We start from the raw sequence: 15,782 nt of genomic DNA, 5'->3' as shown, positions 1-15,782 counted from the left end.
AGTTGTTAGCAAAAGATGTCCCATATATCCCCAAGCCCCATAGACTATGGTCAGTGCTATTGGTTACTCTTCACAACTTGATGGTAAGGCCCTGTTGCTAAAGACATCACATAACTTATGGCATATAACATGGAGAAATTAAGCCGGGACTCAACTTGGGAACCTACTATCTTGCATTCATGGTGCTAGAAGGTTCTATACACACTACTGAAGGGGAAAATAATTATCAGTCTCACCCAGCTATAAATCTGAGGGTTACGATAATGAACTCTACCTGAAAAATATGCCTACTGGTGTAATAGTGGCATGAATGTCAGGAGAGTAACCAATAAAAAAATGGTTATATTGTTAAATGAGGCCAAGAACCTGAGGCTAAATAGGTAATAGACCCAGGGGAAAACATACTACTGTTATTGTGCTAAAGGAACTTAGCGATAAAATAACTCCTAATGGCATACTGCTATATTCAAGTTTAGCCCAAATCTCAGCAGAGAAGTTTCTCCTTGCAGTTTAACAGAGACTCACAGCTAAACAATGTTCAGACAGTGAAAGACTTTGGAGTGCTCAGCCCTGAAATAGATGTCTTATCCCCCCAACCCCCAAGGCTCAGGGATCTATGCAGAAAAGTGGGTAAGAGGATTGCCAGAGTCAGAGATGGTGGATGGTTTTAATTCAACAGTTTCTAGATACATCAGGGCAGATGCACGTGTGAATTCACAGAGACTGACAGCATGCATAAGACCTGCCCAAGCTCAAACTAGACAAAAATCCCAGAGTGAAGGAGAAGCAATGGCTGCTGGGGGAGGGAAAGACCAGCTTTCTTCAATGGAGTGCACTGGATGTATTAACTAAAACCCACGGCAGGCCTCATGCTAAGACAACACCAAATCAGACTCCATGCTTTTAGTGCTTTTTTTTCTTTTCTTTTGTTTTTTGTGACAGCTTCCCTCTGTGTAGCCCTGGCTGACCTAGAACTCGCTAATATAGACCAGGCTGGCGTTGGACTCACACAGATCCACCTGCCTCTGCCTCTCAAGTTATAAGACAGAGGAGGCTGGTTGACGAGGTTCATGTAACTCATACTACTCATGAGGCCTTTCCCAGAGGTCATATAAATGGCACACCATTGCTGTGTGAGGGGTGATTCTTCAGTTGTGTAGCTGCCTGCAAGTCGTTCAGGAAACTCCAGTGATGCAGCTTTTATGTGTTACTGACCCATTCTGGGATGGAGATTTTCAGTGATGCCACTGTGCAGCTCACTTCTGCTCCTGTAAGTAATCCCGATAAACACATTGGTTCAATGGACTGCATTTGGATAGAATTGTTTGTTTATTCTCTCCCTCTCCCCCCTCCCTTGGGAGAATAGGAAGACTTCCTAGGAAAAGTCCCAGAGCAGTTGGCTCCTGGACAGAGACTGACAGAACCAAAGATGAGTCTTGGAGCATCACTTGTTTGGGTCCTACTAAGTGTAACGAGATGTGCAACTGAGACTGCACCGTTTGAGGGTGATACATCCCTGGGGTAATTCTGTGTCTGTTTTAATACCATGGAGTCTGTCATTGGGATGCCCCCCCAAATGACTGATGGAGTAGAAGATTTAATCCCTAAAAGTAGCACACATGGGACATTTTGGCAAAGAGGCTATGGCGGTAATCTCAGACTCCTATTGTGAGTGATATGATATACAACCAAGGCTGCGTCATCTTCTTAGAAAGGGCCTGCTCTCACAATGGAGGAGTTACAATGTAATAGGTCATGCGGTTGTTATCCTCTGCGTTAGCCTTGGCGTTGGCAGGCAAAGTGGGAAAAGGGAAACATGAGGTGTGCCGGGTTGTCCTTTCTTTCCTGGTGAAGCGAAAGGGAAAGAGTGTTAATTTGGTCTGTGCTCCAGATCTCTTCCCAGGACCCAAAGAGTTGGAACCCTGGGAAGAACAGGACAGTAATGTGGGAGAGAGGAAGGTAGAGGTGATAGGAGATAGTCTTCACTCAGGTCCGACCTTTATTGCAGAGGAGGGGAAACCCTCCATTTAGCATGGAGATGGGGCCTTAATAATGGCTCGGTACATTGGATTATGATAATCAGGAAGTGATTTGCCTCTGAAATGCCTGGGTTGGGAAAAAGCGAAAGAGAGCTCACACCCTTGCTTGTGAAGGATTGAGAGATGAGGGTGGCTGGGCGCCGTGAACGTGGAGAAACTCCGTAACAGAACTATTTGTTCTTTGAGAGAAAGGCTACACCATCTGAAGCAACACAAGGAAAGCTAGTCTCGTGTGGGCTGTTTCCTATGAGCCATTAGGGGCGCTTAGCTGAAGGCCCCATGAGTATGAGGCACTGGAAGACAATGTTTCAGTGAATGACCAAACATCTAAGACATGGCAGCACAAACTGGACTTTCTGGGTTCACAAAAAGAAGACACAAAGTTGGGAGGGTTGGGAAGAGGGGTGAGTTGGGGGAGGAGGATGAATATGACCAAAATCTATTATACAAAGGTCTTAAAGAACTAATAAAGGGTTAGCGAGAACAAAAGGAACAATGGGAAAATAAAAAGGTAGAAGAAATTTTGGGATTCTTACCAGAAAAATATAATTTGAAATGACTCTAATATTACTTTTATAGAATCAATTAAGGGCTTTAAAGGATTATATCTTGTATTGCAGACACTTTTCATACCACAGCATAGTGCATTGACCTACCTTTCTATCCCAGCTGTCCTCACATCAACCAGCTGACACATTCATCTGTAGTCTGACAACATCTGTTTTATTTAAGGAAACCATGTCTCCCTTCAGTCCTACAGCTCCTCTGCTCCAATTGATGCAGTCCCTGGGGAAGCTACTTAGCCATTCCAACAAGCTCACTTAGAGGTAGGGATGAATAAATAGTCATTGGGCAGTCTTTAGGCAATTAGGAATGAGAGCCACCCCAAGGGGCATTCTACAGTTTTTACAGATCCAAGGGAGTGGAATCCCAGCTGCCTGTAGTAGGGGACAGTTTGAAATGGCTTGTCTTTGCTTCCATATTCCCCACTCCCCTTCCTCAGGACCACTTGCTCGCAAGCCCTTTGGTCAGGGTACTGGTTTGGGAACTCTGGTACTAGTAATCTTTGGTTATCATTTCCAAAGTCCACTGAGAAGTTGACATATAATTATATTGCAAGATTGTACTGTTGGAAAGTTTTACTGCTGCTTAATTTTATCTGTCTGTTTAAAGCACGCCTTTAGGGCAACTACTTCATGTTAAGTGCTGTCCTGTAAACTAGGGCTAGGGGGTGAGCATACAGGGTTCTTCAGGAGTGTGTTTTCTGCAGCAGAAGAAGCTGCCACCTGCCAGGAAGTTACAAGGTATCCAGACCTGTGTTAAGTACTCAATCATTATCTTACTTGCAACAATCCTGCCTGAAAGAAGTCATGGTTCTCATCTTGACAGACAAAAATTCTGAGGGTCACAGGTTGTTAGGAGTTTGTTCTAGAAAGATCTGATCAGTACAGGGTATGTTTGAGCCAGACCATCATAGTTGCATTCTTTTTTTGTTTATTTGGTTTGGTTTTTTGAGACAGGGTTTCTCTGTGGCTTTGGAGGCTGTGCTGGAACTAGCTCTTGTGGACCAGGCTGGTCTCGAACTCACAGAGATCCACCTGCCTCTGCCTCCCGAGTGCTGGGATTAAAGGCGTGCACCACCACGCCCGGCTTTAGTTGTATTCTTTACTGTAAACAGTATGAATGTGCAGGGTACAAAGGAGAATCAGAAATTGATCCTAGAGGTGGTAGTCCATACATGCATGGGCTTCAAATGTAGCTTTGTGGTGGCAGTGGTGACACTTGAAGTATGTGTTGTTCATGGGAATGCAAAGAGCAGAAGACAAACTGGAGTGGGACAAGGAATCAAAAGTGCGATGGGGCAGTAAGGATCACTCAATAATACATATCTTAGGTTACTCAGTTTCACTCAAGCATACATATCTTAGGTTACTCGGTTTCACTCAAGCATACGTATCTTAGGTTACTCGGTTTGAGGAAACAGGGTGTTTATGCTGAAAGATACATTCCTTGTGCTAGGGTTGTGTACACCTCCCTAGCGGTCTAGTGGAGTTTGGGATGGTATAATGGAGATGATTAGAGGACATCTCGGGCCATGTCGAATGGGTCCTATGTGGAATGTGTGGGAAGGTCCTTATCAGTGCATGACTGTGGAGAGTGGCAAAATAAGGATGTGTTCTGCCTCCCCGGTGTCTTAGATGGACTATCAGGCCTTTCCTAAAACCAGGCGGCATCTTTTTAGGTGTCACACTTTCAGCAAGAGCCTGGAGAGGCAACTGCCATGCTGAGAAGGATTTACGTTGACAATATAGTTCCTCTTCCTTTTGTATGTGCTTGCGATTCTGTTTTGGGACACTAATCACCTTCAGAAGGCTGCTGTGGGACAGGAGAGTCACATTATCACACTAGTCCTTGTATTGTCAGATGGAGGCCTGGACACCTTTGGGAGCCTCTGAGGGAGCCTTGGGTCTGACCCAGAAACGTCAGCTTGGGACTCTTTGGAAAGTACATTGTGATCTGTGGCAATGTGAGATGAACATGCTTCATAGGCTTGGAGTGCATGAGGTGGGCAAGTTGATAGAGCTTGCTGTTGGCACCCTTTGGATCTTGGGCTCCACCTCTTTGGGTTTGATGAGGTGAGGGCTTAATATCCTTGGCACATGCACTCTTGACCTTGGCACAGTTTATCTGTATCTTCTTAAGCTCACTCTTGCGTATTTTGGCAAACTGAATGTTCCCCCAAAACTTGAGGTCTTTCCCCTTTAGAGACATGTATCATGTGACTGGGATTTCTGGATATTATTTCTGTGTCATTTGAGGGGCTGATTGTGCTTGGTGTGATTCTTGGACGTGACAATTAATCCATGGCCCCTGAAGTGCCTGGGTCATGAAAGCAAAGAGTAAGGTCTCTGTCCATAAGTGAGTATGAGTCATCTGCTTCCCCTACTTCTGATTGTGGATCAGAATCAAAATGCCAGAAAACCGTAGGTTATTTTTTAAAACTCTGGCTAGATTCTGCCTTCTCCAAAAAAAATTCACTTCTCCCTGGGCAATCGTCCTTCCACTATTCCTTCCTTCCCTTAGTTTTTTTTTTCTGTTGTCCTAATCTGTCCCAGACCCAGCTAGGAAAATTAGGAGCACCTCATGAGCGAATAATAGACTTGGGCCAAGTACCTAAGTCTAGGTACTTGTTAATGAGGTTGAGGCCAGCCTGGACTTAGTAGTGAGAGACTGTCAAAGAAAGAAAGGGAGGAAGATGGGAAGGAGAGGAGGGGAGGGAGGGGAAGAAAGGAGGGGAGATGAATGGAGGGGAGAGAGAGAGAGAGAGAGAGAGAGAGAGAGAGAGAGAGAGAGAGAGAGAGAGAGAGAGAGAGAGAGAGAGAGAGAGAGAGAGACCTTTTAGTCAGAAGAATAGTTCTCTGTTCTCTGTAGTTGAAAGTGCAAATTTCATCAGTTGCGCTATTCCCAGAGGCAGTAGTCAGGGTGGACTATGTTCTGCCTGAGTAACAAGAGAGCTCATATCTTAGTGATCCAGAGAAGCAAAGATGGAGACTTAACTTAATCCGTATATCCACCAGGATCACCTAGTGGCTCTTTCGTATGTTGTCATTGTCCAGGTTGATGGGGCAAGCTGCTCCCAGGAGCACTGCAGGTGATTATATCATTCAGCTCTCATATTGCACTGGTTGGAAGCAAGTTGTGGGCCAGATGAACTTTGCTGGTGTGGGACATTGCATTGTCCATCCAGAGAGGGGAAAGTAGAAATGGTACAGTAACATAAACTCCAAGTTGTCTCTAGGCATGACTTCACAATCACACATGTGTCATTAATTCTAGTGGGTTCCCTCAGCAGTCCTATGGTTTCTGCCTCTGTATTCAAAGGTTTTTTGCTCAGACAAAAGTCAGATGGGTTAGAGGAGGTGCAAGGTGCTACAATGACCCTCCCAGGTCTCCATGCCCTCTGCTATGTCAGGAGCAACTCTGATAAATCTGATTATAATTCCTGTTCTCTACCTGCAAAAGATAGCACCCAGTTGAATATCTCATCCTGAAGATAAAGTATTTATGGGATGTGTAGTCCATTGTGGAAAATAATGACCCCTATTCTCATAGTGGGAAGACAGCTCAGTCGCCAATTGAGTTGCTGATTGCTTTTGTATACTTCAACAGCTTTTTCCCTCTTTCAATTCATCCGCAGTTGACTGAGTATCTCCTTGAGCCAGTCACCGAGCTAAGCCAAGGTAAATTCAACTGAGTAATGGCCACAGTCTTTAAGAGTCCCAGTTTAATGACAGTATTTGTTCAGAAGGTGTGAGCTATTTACTGTTTTACTTTTTTATTTTGTTTTCCAATGAGTATCTAAGGTAGCCACTCTAAATGTCACCAAGGCCCCAGGACTGATCAACCTGTGTTTTTGTACAAGGCTGTTTTCGTGGCTAATAAAACTTAGTGTGTTTGCATGGCCTTTTGCAGAACATCAGATCTCTTTTCAATCAGTTATCTAAATCAGACTAAAAGGCCTTTCTGGACTTCATGGCACAGTTAGAACAACCCTCACTTTGTGAATAAGGAAGCAAGTGCACCAAGAAGTGATCTGTCTGCTTGAGGTCATGGTGGTTGGGTCTGGTGAAGCTGGAGAGTACATTGATAAACATCTTCTGGGGATGTGGTGGGGTTAGGGTGGAGTAGAGCATCTTGATCTACATGTGCCTACCCAGCCTCCATGTTTGCTAAGAAGAGAGCATTCTTGCTGGTCACTGGCTACTTTCCTGGTTGAGTCTGAGTAACCAGCACCCAGGTCTTAAGGCCGCAGACATGTCTCCCTCTGTTCACAGAGTCACTGTGGAGGTGTTTCTGTGTCACTTGCTTGTCACGGCTGTCTGTATAGAGGTTGTTGACTCCCAGCCTCACCATCTTCTTCCTCAGCAGTTCCGTCCTGGTCCAGTGTGACTCTCTGGAGGTGGAAGGCTAAGATGTCCAGCCATAGGCACACCCATGGCTGCTTCCTCCAAGCCCCTTCCTAAGGCCAGGTGCCCTCACCACCTACCATGGTTGAGCTACACTGGGGGCAGGGACGCTGCCTTTCAGGCTGGAGAAACTAGAGTGTGGCTTGCCAGGAAGAGTTAGAGCAGAAAAGCAAAACTTGTTTCATTTTGCAAAGTGACTCTGATGGTCAGAGAGCTGAGGGTTGCGTCAAGATGGATTCAGGGGTTGGCAGAGGTCCCTGACAAAGCCTTGTCAACATCGTGGGGGTGCAGAGGCACCACCCTGTGTGGCTGTTTAAGTGAGAACAAAGCCTTAGGTAGAAGGGCTATTCTCAGAATATTAGACCTTGTGTGTCTGGAGAGAGGAGGTGCACATGTCATCATGGCAGAGGTCAACGCCTACCCATTACCCACCTTACCCAAATAGTCACATAAAGACCCCAGATCTCAAACTGCATTTTTATTATTTTTTAATAAACTTTATTCTATATTACAAATAGTTTTTTTGTTCTGAACTGCAAAATAGGAATGCCTTATATTTACATACACAGGTATACAATTAATTATAACAAAGGTACAGAAGCTTGCCTTTACCAAGTTACAACTGGGCTCCAATTTAAATAGCATAGGTTTTCTTTTAAAAACTTTTTTAAATCTTTTTTTTAATCTTACTAGGATACTCTTCTTTAAAAATCAAAACCAGAAGACCCTCTTTTTTTTTTTTCAGAGACCCCATCCACCTATCCTTGAGGCTCAGGGTAACACTGTTGTCCAAAGGTATATTTTTGCTTCCTTCTTTCGAAGGTCGGTACTCAAGGGGAGAGTTCTGGAGTAGAAGTGGGGCATGATGCTGGAAAGGGGTGAGTGGTGAAGAGAACAGAGATGATCTGTCCTGCCTCTTTCAGCGGCCTCTCGCTCAGACTCACAAGGCCTCTGCAGCGGCTTAACCCACTCACGCGCCCATTTCTATTTCTCCTCCTCCTTGGCCCTCCTAGCATTTGGGGCTTAATCCTGGGTACTCTGACCAGGCCAGAATCCCTGCTCTCTCCCACACCTCAGTTCTTAGAGCCATTGTCTTTTGTGGTACCTGGAGTTGCTGGTTGCTATGGTAACTTGACAGGACCCTGCTGGAAGAGACAGAGGCTGTTCCCTACATGTTAGCTGGGGAGGAAGGCTGCATCCAACCTTCTTCCCCATCTCAGGCCTGAGGACCTGGCTCCTCCTCAGAGCAGCCATCCTCAGACTAAGCTAAGACCATGAGTCTCAAGGACACTAGGCTCAGGAAGGGAGGGCTGTGGGCAGGGCCATCTATTCTCAAGCCATGTCACAGGTTTCCAAATGGAAACATGATTCTTTGAGGTAAACTAGCTTTTATTTTTAAAGAACGGAAGGTTTCATAAGCCAACCAACTGATAGGAACGCCAGGGGAGGGGCAGGAGGGTAGATGCAGGCACATAGCCCATCTTCGCCTCTTGCTCAAATGGAGCTGATCTCTGCACAGGGACATTCCTCAGTCCTGTTTGCTGAAAGATTCTCTGCTTCAGAGTGTCTTTGGGGGTGCTGTCGAACCGTACCCTCTGCCACTTTGAACTCTACTCTCATAAGGGAGCCCTTTCCGATATGTGCTTGAGTCTTAAGTTTAAAGATACAAACAAAAGAAACGGGCAGAAACTGGCTGATTAGCTGTCCACCTGCTTTTGTGTCACTGGGGAGGGAGAGTTTGGGTCCCCCCAAACTGAGCTTCAGTGCAGTTTGAAGGAAGCTGAGAAACAATATGAAGGATTCACCGATTCCAGAGTCAGCCCAGAGAGCCAGGATTAGATAGGAGCCCAAGGAGGAAGGAGGAGGGAAGAGAGAGGAGGGATATGGAGACTCCCCAACCAAACCCCACCACTTAGAGCCCTCGCCATCTCTTCCAGGACCTAGGACACAATGTTCTCTTCACTCCTCGGGAACTGTTTGTTCTGCTCAGCTTTCTGATAGCCGTCAGTCTACTCAAAGGATTCCAACGGGACACTAATGAAGATGTTCTGTCTTTATAATGAAAAGACCTAAATTTTTTTAAACTTGAATGCTCCCTGTAATTAAAAGCAATATTACTGAAGAGCAATGATTTGTAGTAAAACAAAAAGTCTCTCCTAATATTTAAATCATTTCCTGCAGTGGTTGCTTTCTAAATGGGAGGAATGGTGCGGCCCCTTCAGAGCACCAGGAGAAGCATACAAGGCCCCAGCCTCTTCTGGGAGTTGCCCCTCTACCATCACCTGGAATGGTACCCCAACTGCCCACTGATGGGAATGAAGCTTGCCCACTGATGAGAATGAAGCTTGAGTCAGGTTCATGCAGGATGCCTGGGGTAAATCTGTCAGAGATGGGAGGAGAGGGCTCTGTCTGTCAAAAGGGCAGGGGAAGCTTGAGGGTATTATCAGCCACAAGGATGCTTCTCCCCTCCACTGGCATGCTCACAGTTCACATGGGGGAATTTCTGGACCCTCTGCTTTTACTAATGGGGAGGCGTTCTCACTCCCATCTTTAAACTCGCCTCATCTGCTTAGAAGTCACTGGAAGAATTTAAGAATTCTGTTTAACTCTTCCTCTCAGTCATTCTATTCCCACAGCCAGGCTCCCTCATGACTTTCAAATTCTTAAGAGAAGAGGCCAAAAAACCAGCGAACTACAAAAACCCAATCAAATATGCCATGTCTTTTTTTCCAAAGGGAAGGGCTGTATGGTCTGGGTACACTAGTCCTGAAAGGATGGGTGGAGGTCCTTGATGTGGCTGAGAAAGATGGAGGAAAGGCCAGAGAAAAGCCTGGACAGGGTCACCTTGGTTCACTCACTGAAATGCCCCTGGACCCAACGCTCCCTTTAGGAGCTTGCTAGAACTGTCACTCAGTGCTGCCCTTGGAAGGAACACACACTAAGTACCTGAGTCTCCTACCAGCTGAGAACCTCCCCATGTCTGTGAGAAGAGGGAAAATTGATTCCTGATTATGGGTCATTGGCCTTCCTCAGGATGGAGCAGTTACTTGATGTCTAGTGAAGCCAAAGGCAGAGTCTCCTAGGATAGAAGCCAGAAAGGAGGCTCTCCTATTTATGTCAAAGTGGGAGGTGCTTAGGCCAGGATGAACCACAGTAGCATCATTCAGGCCCCTAGAAAGTATGGCAGGGCTTGCGTCTCATAGATCATTTGGGATGCCGTTTATTGTGGCTCCTCTAATGGAGAACCCACAGGGCTTTGATTGGAGGAGGGAGATCCTATCACTCAGGGGAAGCAGCCAAAGCTAGGATGGGACAGCACTCACTTCTAATGGAATGAAGAACTGACTAACTCCTGTATCGGAATCAGTACTTGACCTTGGGGAGGCTCCTTGTATAGGAGGTTCAAGGAGGAACAGGGAGGAAGCTAGCTGCCAGAGTGGGGCACAGTCGGGAGACAGACATGCACATTGGGGTGTGGGTATGGGGTGGTACATGAGCACCATGGACCTCCAGGATGGAATGTTGGGGTGATGGATGTGTGGACATGATAGGTATTATATCAACATTAACCCAGTAGAAGCAGGACCTGAGCCCACGATCACAGAAACTCCTGCTTCCTTGGTATTGTCCTGGATACTCTGCCTTGAGCTGCAGGATTCGTTACAAATTATTTCTCTTTCCAAACGTGGCCCCACTCAGGCACCCACCCTGAGCTCGCTCCAGGGCTATGGACTCCCAACGTGGAGGCTCCAGTGGCTGGTTCTGGCCATGCATGTTGCACAGGGTTGCAAAGTACCTTGGTCTGGGGGATTCTCTGCTTATCTTCTGTCCCCATTTTTAAAACTGCATTGAAAGAAAAAGGCAAGAAAGTATTTTCCTGAGGAAGTAGCTGACACAGAAGCTAATGACTTCATGGCACTAAGAAACATCACAGCGTCTCCTTACAGGGCAGGATAAAGACAGAACCAGACCACGCCCACACCTACAGAGATATATGCCACAGAGAAGTAACCGACCTAGGTCTCTTTTATCCTTTCTTTTATGTTCAGGACCCCATCAAGCTCCCTGCTGGTCCTCTCCCTTTAAGATTCAAATCTTCACTTGGACATTCATTGTGTGCAATCAGTACCGTTTTGACCAGTAGTGTCAGGAGCAGGATGCAGGCGTGAGGTGAAGGGGAAGGGAGCAGGAGGATGCAGAGGTGAGGTGAAGGGGATGTGAGAGAGAATACCTACTCCCACACACATTCCCTCTGAACAAACTCCAAGAGATAAATAACGGTTCCACCTTCAACAGATCTGGAACACCCTGCAAGTGAACCGGAGAGAGGGCGAGGCACTACTTTGTCGTATGTCCTAGTTTCTCTGACTTAGTTTTCTGGAAGCTCACAGACCATTAGGGTCTCCTAGCTGCTAAGAGGAACTAGAAAATCCCAAGGGGGTTTGGAAGGAATAATCTGGGAGGATATGACAGATTTCGGACAACGTTGCCTAGGCTTGCTTTTAAATGTATCACACTTGCAATAATAAAAAAAAATCAAATGGAAAACAAAAAGAAACACACACACAAACAGCAAAAGGGAAGGTTTTTACAGGCAAGATGGGCGTCAATTTCTGTGTCCCTAAGCAGGCCACAGGGACTGCCTATGAAGTGCCAGAGAGAACCCAATTAAAGTAAAATCATCTGCCTAAAGCCCTCCTCAAGAGAAACGAGGAGACCCAGGAAACCCAGGCGAGACTGTCCTTGCTTCTTTCTTCCTGATATGTATATTTCTCTGAGGTGTTTGAAGTTTTGCTTGTTAACAAATGCAAGGAAAAAGAATCTGTACCGACAAAATAATAACAACAGTAAAATTATCCAGGAAAAAAAAGTCAGCAAAGCCATGGTAAAAGTCTCATTTTTCTCTAACTGTGCAAAACTTAAAAATCAGAGCACACTCATCCATGCACACACACACACACACACACACACACACACACACACACACACACACAAACACCTCTTCTATCCCGCAAATCTGTGTTAAATATGTTCGTGTCTCTCTCTCCTTTCACAACCCTTCATATGTGCAAAAAATACTTTCTCAGCTGAGGTGCTCCCTCGGCCTGACCCCCACGTGCACCCTGAAGCCTGCCGGGTCCTGCAGCTTCATGGAAGAAAACCAATAACCAGTGATAGAAACTCCACGTCTCCACCTGGGACTTGATCTGTCAAACCTGTGTTGTTTTGTTTTCCTTTTCGCCGCCCCTCCCCTCTTCCAGGGCATCTTTTCCCCAGGCTTCTCTTCCCTTTGTCTCCATTGCTGTGTCTTTGCCATGTTTGTCCCCAGCAATGCTACGTGGTACTGCCCGCTCCGGGTTGCCAAAGTTCAGCCTTGGCAGGTGACACTCTGATTTCCTATGGACAGAAGAATGCCCTTACCACACACACACTGACACTCAGTGACGCATACCGACACTGAAGGATGGACGGACGAGCCAGGGGACAGAGAAGGAGACCATCTCAACGTCCTCTTAGACGGGACAAGAAACCTTTCTGAGCGTTCTGCAGATTCCCAGGTGCCTCCCTCAACCCTGCTCTCCCATATGCAAAGAGGCTCATGTCCTTAAAGGTGCAGGGTGACACATAAACTTGGCTTGAAAAGTATGGAGCTCCTTCTCCGTGTGAGGCTCATTTTAGGTTATGGGAAGAAATGACCCGTGATGCATGGGACACGAAGGAAGACACGACTGTGGGATGCTATTAACACCACCTTCTCCAGTGCCTCTCTGGGCTCCATGAGTGATGGACAACAAACCTGAGCTGCCAAAAGAGATTCCCGCTCACAGCAGAGACTGGGCCATTCACTATCCAAGATCCCTTCGAGATTGTGGGGTCCCAAGACCCACGAGACGACCACCTCTTGTCATAACCACTTGTTACATTTCTGAGCACACATTTGCCTGAGTGGCTAACACAAAATGGCATATCTCCGCGGATGGAAAAACACGATGGAAAGATAAATGCCAAGGCCGTGGACAGTGGGATGCACTTTTTTCCGTATCCATCCAGATTCCTCACTTGGCTCTCCAGTCCCTTCCAGGCGTAAGCTGGTGACTGAGGCTGGCTGGCGTCTTGTTCTGTCTTGGTGAGGCTGTGCTTAAGTGTGTTTCCTCCAATGATGACTTCAGAAGGGATGGAGAAGAAGGACCATGGAAGAGACAGCTGATATGTTGATGAAACAATCCCACAGAGGTCTGGACAGTCCAGTGACAAAGTCATCTGCATAGCAATGGCACCAGATTCTGCAGGAGGACGGGGACTGGGCTGTTTGCCCTGGCCTTCTATGGTGTTCTCAAAGACAGTGGGGATGGAGCCTTGGAGATGGCTGGAGGTAGAATCTCCTAGATCCAGTCTGCATTTCACTGCGACCTTTGATGATGGTGGCAAAGGAGAATGGAGTTGCCTTCTATAGACAACGTACGAGGCTCTGGCCATGGACCTCTGACTATGGTCAGGATGCATTTGAACTTGGGGGTGAATAGAGAACAATAAATGTTGCTTCTGGCATAGATGATTCTCTCTCTCTCTCTCTCTCTCTCTCTCTCTCTCTCTCTCTCTCTCTCTCTCTCTCTCTCTCTCCATGTTACATTTCTGCTATTAGGAACCAGATTAGATGATGTAGGAGAATATCCATGGTGGAATGTAACCGTTAGCTTTCTCCTGTCCTGACTTTTCACAGGCAGGGGAGAAAGATCTGTATGGATACTTGGAAGGCTATTGGAAGGGGATGGAAGGCTGCTGGACATCAAACGTGTAGGCAGTGGCCCCTGAGAGAGCATCTTTAAACTTCCACTGGTCCTCACTTCTACATTTGAAGGAGGCAAGACCTTTTTTATTCTCACAGTTACAAAGCACCCAGGCCACTACCTGGTCCCTTGTTAAGGGTGTGGAAAGGGAGATCCAAGTGATGTCTCCTACTTCAGATAATACTGAGCTCACAGTTGCTTCCTGAAGCCAGGTTTTGGACCACAGTTGGGATTTTCAACGCAGAAGGTGAAGTAGCAGCATAGGAGTGTTCTCCGTCCTCAGCTCCTCGTCCTTATTTGAGGCCTGCTGCTGATGCACGGAGCCAGGAGCAGCTGGGAGGGAGAGCCTCACTCTGACATCTTCTGGTCAGATCTCTCACCATGGGTCTGGCCATCCCTGGACTGACTGAGGGTCAGTGTTGTGGTCCAGTCACACTGACAGAGCAACTGAGAGAGATGGGACTCCGGAAAGAGGGAGAGACAGAAGAGAGAGAGAAAAACGGAAGGAGAGACGGCGGCGCTGCTGGGGGGGATTGCTGCTGCTGATGCCTGTCGGAACTTGCACTTGGTAAAGATGATAATCTAGACTGAGGCACGGCTTGGTGTGTCCCTCCCTCCAGGATGGCCCTGGAAGGACAGTTCTCAGCTGTCTAAGCTCATGAGGGTTATGACTTGTTCTAGTTTGTAAGCCAGTTTCTGCTTTCCACATTGGTCATCATGGTCCAGGGGTCCAAGGATCTGTGGAAGGATCGAAGATGGAAAATTACTAGTCTGGGTATGTGTACCCATGTTTGTAGGGAACATAAAGGCAGCATGGACATTGTCAGGGCACTAATGCACCTGTTGCTACTAGAAATGCTGTGTAAGCAAGCAGCCTGAGTGACATGGGGACATGGGTAAGAAGAGGTGGGAGGCATAAAAGCACCCATGTCACCAGCAGCACGGGACAGCAGCACACACACTGTCACATCTGGATAGTGTGTGAGCAACAGTGGCAGGAGGAGAAGCTTTGCTGAAGACGCTTAGAAGCCACTGTCACCTCTGTCTCAGTGGCATCTGGGGAGTTCCAGAGCCAGCACAAAAGTGGGGTGCTGGTGGTGCTTTTATGATATTAACAAGTCCTACTTTTCCTTCCACTATAAGGAAGAGAGTTCCCAGTAGCTCCTTGGGGCCCAAATATTCACATTTAGAAAGTCAGTTGACTTAACTTTGTCTGTTAAAAGCCAAATATCCCTGAAGGAATAAGGTTGTAAGTTGAATATGCTTTCCAATCCTATTCTATAACAGGCACATAGTCTCCCAAACTCGTTCTGCTGTCAGGAGATTGGCAGAGGACAATAATGGGTGATGGTGGTGTTTGCAGAAAAGTTTCTGGGATTTCCTGGGGACTCAAGACAAGCCACACGGAGTCATGGTTCTGCCAGCTTCCAGCCTGGTGATAATGGAGTAAAACATGATCTTTCTGAAGGATCATGCTTCCTTCTCTGGAATCTACCTCTGCTTTGCTTAGGTCCCATGGATAAGGCCAGGTCACACACACGAGCAACCTGAGCACAATGCCTGCTCCACAGGAGGCCAGCAGGGTGGGATGTTCTGTGGTCTGAAGGGCAGGGATGAGGGTTGGAGAGCAAAGAATGGTGACTGAGCTTAGGGAAACCTGGAGGCTCCTTGGGCTTTGAATTTCATGACTAATTGATGCATATTTAATTGAGGAACAGATGCTAGAGCTGCCTACTGAGCTAGCCAGGATTTGTCCTTTACCGCTGTGATACTAAAAGTTGACAAGTGTTCTGGTAGGTGACGGGGTGGTCCTTTCCAAGATGAAGGAGCAGTGCTGTATCACAGAACATTCTTATTTGCTTGACTGCCACAAACAGGAACACTTTGCCAGGGACCATAACTGATCTGGAGACTGGTGGCAGTGGTCCCTCCCCTAAGGGACTCACTACCCCTTTTTGCTAACATGAGGGTCATATAAGGTCATATCA

General features: G+C 46.7%; 1 protein-coding gene across 2 annotated transcripts in view; it reads right to left on the bottom strand.

The window, feature by feature from the left end:
- Positions 1–7,471: 7,471 nt before the first annotated feature.
- Plxna4 (plexin A4) overlaps positions 7,472–15,782 on the bottom strand; it is a 438,703-nt gene continuing 430,392 nt past the window's right edge. Inside the window, exons 32-33 of one of the 2 annotated variants that reach the window (XM_040728754.1) lie at positions 12,804–14,532; positions 7,472–10,849 (exon numbers count right to left, since the gene is read on the bottom strand). In XM_040728754.1, the coding sequence (XP_040584688.1) occupies positions 14,437–14,532 (96 nt within the window). In that variant the 3' untranslated portion in view covers positions 7,472–10,849; positions 12,804–14,436. Of the gene's footprint in view, positions 14,533–15,782 lie in introns of both variants that reach the window. The other variant, XM_040728755.1, reaches the window with a different exon arrangement.

Source organism: Mesocricetus auratus, unplaced genomic scaffold (assembly GCF_017639785.1).
Source record: "Mesocricetus auratus isolate SY011 unplaced genomic scaffold, BCM_Maur_2.0 Super-Scaffold_100019, whole genome shotgun sequence".
NCBI lineage: Eukaryota > Metazoa > Chordata > Mammalia > Rodentia > Cricetidae > Mesocricetus > Mesocricetus auratus.
Note: the sequence above shows the minus strand (reverse complement) of the source record. Positions and strands in the feature narration are given on the sequence as shown.